This window comes from Muntiacus reevesi, chromosome 2 (assembly GCF_963930625.1).
Source record: "Muntiacus reevesi chromosome 2, mMunRee1.1, whole genome shotgun sequence".
Classification (NCBI taxonomy): Eukaryota; Metazoa; Chordata; class Mammalia; order Artiodactyla; family Cervidae; genus Muntiacus; species Muntiacus reevesi.
This window is the reverse complement of record NC_089250.1, coordinates 181613572-181623358: the sequence shown is the minus strand read 5'-3', so window position 1 is coordinate 181623358 and position 9787 is coordinate 181613572. Positions and strand designations below refer to the sequence as shown.

The window sequence follows — 9787 nt, the reverse complement described above, 5'->3', positions numbered from 1 at the left end:
ATCAAATGTCCCTTAGAACTCACAGCCATTCAACAACTCTTTTGTTATTTTGTTGTTGGTGTTAATTTAATGTATCTCTTTTTGGTGTGCTAGGTCTTCCTTGCTAATTTAATGTATCTCTTTTTGGTGTGCTAGGTCTTCCTTGCTATGCGGGCTTCTCTCTAGTTGTGCTGAGCAGGGTCTACTCTCTACTCGTGGTGCTCGGGCTTCTCTTTGCAGCGGCTTCTCTTGTGGCGGAACAGGGCCCTAGGGTACTCGGACTCCAGTAGTTGTGGCTCCCAGGTTCTGAGGCACAGGCTTAGCAGCTGTGGTGCACAGGCTTAGCTGCTCTGCATGTAGCATGTGGGATCCTCCCAGATCAGGGATCGAACCCATGTCTCCTGCACTGGCATGCGGATTCCTCACCCCTGAGCCACCATGGAAGCTCTCAATTACTCTTTTTGTGCTCACGGGTGTCTGCTCACCTATTCAAAATGATACTGAGGAGTTAAAAATAGATATGGAACCAATATCATGTACAGACATGCGTTTTTTTCCCTCCCTTTGGCTGCGGTAGGTCCTTGTTGCTACTGGTGGGCTTTCTCTAGTTGCAGCCAGTAGAGGCTACTCTTGTTGAGTCGCACGGACTCCTTGCAGTGACTCCCCTTGTTGCAGAGCATGGGCTCCATGCGCACAGGCCTCAGTAGTCGAGCTACACAGTCTTAGTTGCCCTGCAGCATGTGGGATCTCCCCGTGTCACTTGCACTGGCAGGAGGATTTTTAATGACTGGACCACCAGGGAAGCCCCCCGACCTGCCTTTCTAATGGTTTGCTAATGGGGATGCTAGAGGCAGGCCTGATCGTCACCTTTTCTCAACCCCCTATTTTATTTCACTTAAGGCACTTTTTATTGTGGAGAAATGGATAGACAAGAACCACTCTTTCTTCATTATTGTTTGTTTGGCTGTGTCGGGTGTTAGTTGTGTCACGCAGGGTATCTTCCTTTGCTATGCACGGACTCTCTAGCTGTGTTTCTCAGACTTCAGAGCGAGTTTCAGAGCTCTCAGCCTTAGTTGTGGCGACATGTGGGATCTTAGTTCTCCAACCAGGGATCAAACTCTTGTCCCCTGCACTGCAGTGCAGATTCTTAACGACTGGGAAGTCCCAACAAGAACCAGTCTTGACTGTCACTCCATGTCTCTACATTTCTCTCTCATGTAATATGTCCCCTTTAAACTTTGGCTCTAAGTTCTCCATGTTTCACTGCCGGGAGCCAACACACGAGACCCTACCCCTAAAACGGCCATAAGGGAGAAAACCTGACTGGCAAGGTGGATCAGGTTTTCAGGGGTTTTCGAAAAGGGCAGCTCACGAGATCCCACCCATGACAAGGTCACGAGGAGAAAGCCTGACAGGCAAGGCAGATCAGGTTTTCAGGGATTTCGAAAAGCTGCCTCCGGCTCTCACCTTAAAGATGATATCTGTCTTTCTGATGTCTGCTTCAATGGACTGCTCCCTAATATCTCTGACACAGGCAGGAAGGCCTTTCCCAATCTCTTCCCAGATAAGAATCAATTTAGAACTTTAATCAATAAGTTTCCCAGGTGGTGGTATTTTATGAGATTATTCAGGGTGAAAGGAGTGTTTTAATTTAAACTCCTTTGCTGGTAGTTTGTTAGCCAAATGCATTTATGCGCTTGGTACTAATATGCATGATTGCTTATAATATCCTAATCATAAAATAGCATAAAGAACCTGATTATATAAAAGCCCTAATAGATATAGAGCCCTTTTAAGGGGTAAAAGAGTCCTATTAGAAAACATAAGAAAAATTATTCTGTAGGTGGTTATTGGGTTGTGATTTGCTTGCTGTGTTTATGCTTGCTGTATTTTTGCCTTTAACGTGCTAAGGTTGTGTTATAAAACCATTGTTAATATAGTTAAAGATCTAGAGAAATAAGAACTCAGCCCTAGTGTGGTAACAATGAGATGGTTGTTAATTGTCAGTCAGCAGTGCTAGGCAGAAGCTGCCTCACCAAAGTCGCAGAGTCAGTATGGGGTAAACTTCTTAGATAAACGCAACTGACAACCTTTGCAGAAAGATTAATTTTTGTATTAACAAGAATATAATTCTACTCTGTACTGTTGCCCTATGACACTGTTACCTTTCAGTTAAGGTCACCATAGAAACAGAAAATAGGTTTACATTCACCTGACCTGCAAAAATGTTAATAGGCCCCAAGGCCCGAAGATAATGTACAAGACCCTCATAAACAAAGAAGTATGCAGAAAACACCCTGGTTTTCTGAAGGACAAGCTGACGTAATGTAAAACTATCTTCCCCTTAGAAATGTACTAACTCAGGGTATAAAAGCTATGGTAAAAAATAAAGCATTGCCAGACTCTGCCAGAATCTTCCAGACTCTCTGCACCCCCATCTGGTCATTCTCTCTCTCTCTCTCCCTCGCAGACTTGGCCCTATCAAGGCTAGTCTCACGTGTCTTCTCTCTCTCTCGCCGACGCCGTTCATCCTGAGGGTACCCCCTGGATCCTGCTGGGGCTGGACCCCGGCATTTCACTACTCTGTCTTCAAGATTGCCAATTCACTTTTTAGCTATGTCCATTTTCTTATTCAGGTGTTTGGCTAAGCTGCTTTACTTCAGCAATATTTTAAATTTCCAGACACTCTTTCTTGTTCTCTGATTGCTTGGTCTTCTGTAGTATAATTCTTATTTAATGCTGATAAACACCTCTTCAGGCTTTCTGAGGAAACCAGTTAGAATTTTTCAAGCTGTCTGCTGTTCCATGTAATATCTCAGTTTCCTCTGGAGTCAGTTCAGTTTATTTGAATAGATCCTTCCACTGCATGTACACATTTTCTGTGAACATTTCTTCATTCTTGGTTGCTGTGCAGTAAAAGGTTAACTGAACAGGTCTAGGATGGTCAAACCCTGCATAGTCCAAAGAAAGGACTGGCCCTTTAACAGCTCTTAGGAAATAACATCCAGCCCTTGGAGAGTCCTGCCTGAAAAGGCTGTCTGTCGATCTGGGGTCCTGGGGCCTCTCCAGATAGTTGCTAATGATGTAATTCATGGTGGGGTCTTGGGTCAGACTGGATCAGCTGGACCTCTGGAGGGGCTGCAGTCTGAGAACTAAGGTCAGCCACATGGGCACTCCTTACCTTTGCGATGAAATCCCGATAGAAACTCCAGACACCAAAGTTTAGGTGAGTGCCCCTGGTTAACAGCAGTTCATGAGTGGGAAAATTAAGCAGTGCCCATCCAACCCCTCTGGAAGAGGACAGCTGGAAGCCTGCACCCGGTCTCTCCCAGACTCTTCTCTGCACCTTTGGCATGTGCTGATGTTATCTGTATCCATTCACTGTAAGGTACGATAATCAGGAGAGGAACAGCTTTTCTGAGTTCTGTGAATCCTCCTAAAAAATTATTGACTTTGACTTTGTGCCCACAAAGTGACTTTGGTGCCAGCAACAGTGTCCACAAGGAGTGGAAGCAACCTGTAGGCTCTGCAGAGATAGATGAGGCTCCATGTGCAGCAACAGGCAGGCAGGGAGGTTAGGAGCCCCCTAGATGGTCAAATCAGGCCAGCGTTTATTCTGTGGGTCCCAGGAAGGTCATCACTTTAAACAGCAGAAAATACAGTGCCTGGCCCCAATCGGCACTCAGTGAGGACTTGGGACTGTGCTTTCATGAGAGTCCTGACGGTGGGCCAGGTCCTTGGTCCTTGCTAGAGGAAGGAGCGGCTAGTACAGAGGGCAGCGGGCAGCGGCCAGGCCCCCAGCGTGGCGGGCGAGAGAGGGGTCGGCGGCTCGCACCGGTTCCCGGGCCACAGCAAGGTACGTCGTTGGGGACCAGTCCCAGTAACAAGCTCAAAGCCGGGCACTGTGACGTCCCAGGTACCCAAACAAACCTTGGACCAGCCAGATCGACGGCCCGGCGGGGGCTGCCAGGGTTCCCGCGGCTCCCTCTCCCCCAGGGGGCGCTCAGCGGGGCCCTGGAGCGGGTGGGATCAGAGGGCGCCGGGTGGCGGGGGGAGAGGCCATGCGCCCGCAGGGGGCGGCGCAGCTGCTGGCGCTGCTGCTGGTGCGGATCGAAATCGCCGAGCAGGGTGAGCTCGGGCGAGGGCTGCGGGCGCCAGCCGGGGTGACGGGGGCGGCTGGGGCGCGAGGAGGCGGAGGGGAGCTCATCTCGTCTCCTGCCCCCAGCCTTTCGGGACAAGGACCTGCTGCTTCCAGGTAAGGCGTGCCGAAGGCGCTTCCCCGCGGAGGGCTCGTGGGCCCGAGCGCGAAGGGCGCCTCAGCTTTCCCTCTCCCTCCTCCAGGTTTTCAGAACTCGTCGATGCTCTCATGTAACTGAAGGGCCCCAGGAGGCCGGGGGGCAGGATGGGGCGGGTCCCCAGCGTTCGACGCTTCCTGGGTGGCACGACCCCAGGACGTGTGCTTCCCCGGGGAGCCCCTTCCCTTCGCGCACCCCAAAGATGAGGGTGGGCAGGATGAGCCTGCCTCCCGCAGCTCAACCTGGTGTCCGTCTGTCCATCCCAGGGCCTTGTGGCCAACGGGTCATCCCAACACGCATAGTGGGTGGAAAGGATTCAGCGCTCGGGCACTGGCCGTGGCAGGGCAGCCTGCGTCTGTGGGGCTCCCACTTCTGCGGAGCGAGCCTGCTCAATCGCCGCTGGGTGCTCTCCGCCGCGCACTGCTTTGAAAAGTGAGTCTGGGGGCAGGGGGCCCGCTGACCCCACGTCCCGGGTCTGTGCCAGGACGCGCGCCCATGTCCCACGTGGCCGCGGCCCTCGTGTGCTTCTGAGCCCCAGGCTGGGCTGCAGCCCGTTACACACCGGCGCGAGGCCCCGGGGCGCTCCCGGAGGAAAACCTGTGCGGTTTCTTCCGGAACATTTGTGTGTCTTGTTCTCTTTCTCGCTTCATTTGTCCCCAAATGGCACCTCCAGCCTCCACCTTCCTCACCCCACCTCCCAGCGGAGGTGTGCCCCGGGGGGAGGAACGAGCTGAGGTAAGTGCTGGACAGGAGCCCGGCTGGTGGGGTCAGTGGTCCCCGAAGCTGTTTGGAACCCAGCCTGTGTGGCCCCCGTGAACCTGCTGGTCCCCTTAAGAGCAGGGCCCTGGAGGTGACAGGTGGTTGAGTAACCGGCCAGGTGAGCTGGCAGGGGAGGCACCCTCCTGCCCGAAGTCCTCAGGTGTGGGACTTTGGTTGGGGCTCTTGGGGCTCTCCCCGCTTCTACCCTGGCCTCTTTGTGGAAGGAGGGCCTGTTAATGGGGTCCAGGGTGAGCCGGGCAGTGTCCCAGTGGTCTCAGCTCAGGGAGCAGCCCCAGGCGTGCTGGAGTGGCCCACCCTCCCTCTGAAGACCCCTGAGGGCTTTCTCCTCCCTTAATAGCAACCAAAATCCCTTTTACTGGTCGGTTCAGTTTGGGGAGCTGTCTGCCACACCATCCATTTGGAACTTGCAAGCCTACTACAACCGTTACAATGTGGATCAGATTTTCCTGAGCCCCTTCTATCTGGGAGCTCCGGTGTATGACATCGCCCTGGTGAAGCTGTCCTCCTCGGTCACCTACACTAAGTACATCCAGCCCATCTGTGTCGTGGCCTCCATCTCCGAGTTTGAGAACAGAAGTGACTGCTGGGTGACCGGCTGGGGCGACGTTGAAGAAGAGCTGAGTGAGTCTGGGGACAGCCGCGTCTGGGCCAGGCGAGGGTAGCAGTGTCATCGCCCGCGGGTTCTAGCTGCGCCAGCCTCACGCGGGCAGCCTGCTCGGTGCTCTCTCCACGCTGGCTCTCCACTCTTGCCCCTCACCCATAGAGCAGGGCTTTCTGTACCCTAAGCTCCCCTTCTCTTCTGGAGATTATGAGCCAGAAACCAGGGAGGAAGACCCAGGCTAGCACCCCCAGCCTGCTGGGTGTCTGTTGGGTGCTGCGGGGGGGAAGGGGTGTGTGTTTCAGGAAGCCCTTCTTTCTACCCCAGCAGGGTGCTCCCCCCCACCCGCTCCATCCAGCCTCCCACTCCAGCTCCCCCACCCCTTCTGCACTGACAGGGACGGTGGGAGTGGGGAGCCCTCCCATCTGGGAGTGCCAGCTCATTCATTCTCTCTCCTTGAAACTTCGAGCCTCGCTCCAGCCTTGTTCCCACTCAATCTCTGCGGGGCTCCATGTGCTGGCATTAGTGAAAGTGAAAAGTGAAGTCGCTCAGTCATGTCCAACTCTTTGTGACCCCATGGACTGTAGCTTACTGGGATCCTCCGTCCATGGGATTTTCCAGGCAGGAGCACTGGAGTGGGTTGCCATTAGCTGCCACCCATTTCTCTCTCACCACGAGTCCCTCGAAACCGCTGGGCCCAGGCCCCCCAGAGGGGCTCACGGGTTAGACTGCCGGTCACGCTGCTCCCTGGCCTATCGCGGCCCTGCCTCGCCCTCAACCACAGCAGCCGAGATAGACCACGCTCCCCTGGTGCACCGTGTGTCCCAACACGGTTCTGGGCTCCAAGGACTCTCTTCCTTCTGAAGTCTGCCTGCCTAGAGGCTGGCAGCATCTTTATGCCTGCTTTACAAACGAGGACGCCCGGAGAGGCCTGGAGAGTTTCCCAGGCCCTGGGGATCCATGGAGAAGCCAGGACTCCTTGGCCCAGAGAGGGTAGCCAGCCACACACCTCGCATTGCCAGCGAGGAGAGGGGAGTCAACTGGAGACCTGCCCCATCCTTTTCTTGCACCCCAGGGGGCTGGAGAAAGTGCCCCAGTGTAGACTTCTTGGGTCCAAAGGGCTGGACGGCCTTGAGCTGAGCGGCCCAGCCAGGCTGACACTGCCCCTCCCCCAGCTGACAGGCGATCACACCTAGCGCCAGCTGAACCCTCACTCCCACAGGTAGAAGGTGACTTCTTGACCCCACCCCCAGAACTGATGTACTCTGTACTAGTGGGGAAACCTTGGGCAAAGCACTTCATCTCACTCTGCCTCACCTTCCTCATCTGTAAAATGGGGTAATAATAGTTCCCACCAGAGAGGCTAGTTCTGAGGCTTAAAAGCATTCCTTTGTGAGGGCTTAGCAGAGCGCCTGGCAGCCAAGAAACGATTGCCTCACCAGCTTTCAGTGTTAATGGGGTCACCATCCTCTGCAGGACAAGGAGGTGATTCAGGTCTAGACTTTGGACAGGCCTGGGTTCGTATCAGGGCTTCCCAGGGGGTGCTAGTGGTAAACGACCCGCTGACCCGTGCAGGAGACATAAGAGACCCGGGTTTGGTCCCTGGGTTGGGAAGACCCCCTGGAGGAGGTCATGGCAACCCACTCGAGTATTCTTGCCTAGAGAATCCAATGGACAGAGGAACCTGGTGGGTTATGGTCCGTAGGGTTGCAAAGAGTTGGACACGACTGAAATAACCTAGCATGCACAGGTTCATATTCGGCTCTGGCGGCTCCTGGTGCTTTGCCAGGATTGGGGGAGGGTGACCTTCCTCCTGAATCTTTCCTTACCTGAGACGGAGGTTGATTGCACTGCATCCCAGGAGTGCTGCAGGAGCGCCTGGTAGAGCTCTGGGCTCGGGCTGGGCAGGCGCGTTGCAGGGGGAGAGAGAGCATGCCAGGCTGCCCCGCGTCTGCAGGCACTGGGCGCTGACTGTGCAGATCCTAAACCGTCCCAGCTGCACCAGCCCCACCCTGGCCATGCTAAGGTCTCTCCCCGGGGGTGGAGCGGGGGCTGGAACAGGGCCTGTTGTCTGTAGGCTACAGTGAGGGAAACTATAACAGCCTGTCCCTCCTCCAGGCCCTTCCGTGGTGTGTTCATCACCCACCACGTGCTGGGTGCTGGGCTAGAGCAGAGGAGTCAAGGGCAATGTCCCAGGTACTGTGCGTGCCCCAGGGTCCCCCCGCCACATGCCTTCGTAGCTTGTGCCATTCTGATGGCAGAGGAGAGGCTCAGGATGCCATCTTTCTCTGTTCCCTCAACTCCTCGGCAGGTCTGCCATATCCCTACACCCTCCAGGAAGTGCAGGTCGGGATCATAAACACCGCCATGTGTAATCACCTGTTCTCAATGCCTGATTTCCGCATTGACATCTGGGGAGACATGATTTGCGCTGGCGACCCTCAAGGCGGCAAGGATTCCTGCTTTGTGAGTGTCCCTCCCGTCCCCAGCTCGCGCTTCTGGGCCCGTAGTACCTCATCACCCCAGGCACCCCCCTCCCCGCCCCGGCCAGAAAACACCCTGCATCCCTGCCCTCCATTTGGGCCTCGTGTCCACCCTGGGGGTGGGGATAGGAACGACTGTCCCACTTTGCAGATGCAGAAACGGAGGCTTGCTCACTTCTGTGGAGGGGAGGGGTGGGATTTGCACCCCGTCTGCCCGGCTCCACAGCCCCTCCTGCTCTCCCGGCCTCTCTGCTCACCCCTCCCGCGCCACCCCAGGCTGGGCTCACCCATGCTGGTCCCCAGGGTGACTCAGGTGGGCCTTTGGTCTGTGAAAAGAAAGGGCTGTGGTATCAAGTTGGAGTCGTGAGCTGGGGAGTGGGCTGCGGTAGGCCCAACCGGCCGGGTGTCTACACCAATGTCAGTGCGCACTACAAGTGGATCCGAGAGGTTTTGGCCAAAAACAACACTTGCACGCTGGACCCCTGCCTCCTGCTGCTGCTCCTTCCTCTGCTCTGGGCTCTCCCATTCCTACGGCTGGCCTGAGCCCAGCCGACGGCCCCTGAGAGTTGGGGCCATCTGCTGGGTCAGGCCCAATTCCCTTCTGTCCCCTTTGCTAATAAAAGTGTATATGTTCAAGTTGACACCTTGCCGCACTCTTGGTGGCCCCGGGTGGCTTCCTGGACACCCTCACGGTCACTCGCGTCCCGTCCATTCCAAGACGACTCCTTAACTCCTAAATCGTCGTCCACCCATCTGTGCTATTCGGGTTTTGGTTGCAAACAACAAAACCCTTTCAGGTTAGTTTGATCGGAAAGATCATTTATGAAAAGACTTTCAAGAGTCTTCTCCAGCACCACAATTTGAAAACATCAATTCTTCGGCGCTCAGCCTTCTTTATGGTCCAGCTCTCACATTCATACATGACTCCAGGAAAAACCATAGGTTTTGGCTGGGGAGGCTTATGTCAGACCCAGTGTTGTCCTGGGCAGACGAGACCAGGGATCTCCCTCTGGGCCAGTTAGTCCCCTGAAGGTGGAGAGGGCAGGATGGAGGAGGAAGGTCCTGGGAGGCGGGCAGTAGGGCCCAGATATGTCACCAGCCCTGTTTGCCCAGGTCTGGCCCTCAAGACACTGTGTCCCCCACTGATCCCTTCCAGGGACCCATACGGGGACCTGGGCCTGGCCTGGCCAGGAGTCTGTAGACCCAGCACGGGTGGAGCCCAGGAGCTTCTGAGCCGATACCAGAAAGATGGGCAGGCCTGCCCTGCAGCCACATGTGGTGAGGGGACCTGGGACAGGGGAGGGGGTGGGTGCGGGAGTGTGATCTCTGCTTTCAGAGCTGGTGACCCACGAGTGACCCAGACAGACCTTATCGTGGCTGGGAGGGAGGGGCGTCTAGTCGACAAGTAAGTGAACAAAACCAAGAAATGTTCACATCTCCCCTCTTTTTTCAGGATGGCCTCTGAGGGCTTCACACCCCTGTCCTGGGGGAGGAGGTCTCCCACACACGGTGCCCACCCAGCTCTGGGCCGCGCAGGCTGCTGTGCAGTTCGCGGGCAGCACCCCCTCCCGGCCACGAGAGGAAGTTCCCACGTCAACCCTGAGAGGTGCTGGGGGCAGAGCCAGAGGTGGTGCCCAGCGCCCAGCGCCCAG

The 9787-nt window shown here is 55.6% G+C and overlaps 1 protein-coding gene across 1 annotated transcript; it reads left to right on the top strand.

Annotated features, from left to right (window-relative positions):
• Window positions 1-3527: 3527 nt before the first annotated feature.
• On the top strand, window positions 3528-8678 carry LOC136157350 (testisin-like). Its single transcript, XM_065919269.1, has 10 exons — window positions 3528-3545; window positions 3731-3835; window positions 3976-4002; window positions 4053-4107; window positions 4205-4234; window positions 4321-4347; window positions 4541-4706; window positions 5392-5675; window positions 7964-8118; window positions 8439-8678. Exons 1-10 carry the CDS (start codon window positions 3528-3530, stop codon window positions 8676-8678), a joined length of 1107 nt encoding a protein of 368 aa, XP_065775341.1.
• Window positions 8679-9787: the final 1109 nt, after the last annotated feature.

What these genes read in the sequence shown, in the direction of transcription:
- LOC136157350 (XM_065919269.1), top strand. An exon ending in TCAGCGGGGCCCTGGAGCGG is followed by an intron (nt 4,003 to 4,052) that starts GTGGGATCAGAG and finishes ATGCGCCCGCAG; the next exon opens with GGGGCGGCGCAGCTGCTGGC. An exon ending in CAAGGACCTGCTGCTTCCAG is followed by an intron (nt 4,235 to 4,320) that starts GTAAGGCGTGCC and finishes TCCCTCCTCCAG; the next exon opens with GTTTTCAGAACTCGTCGATG.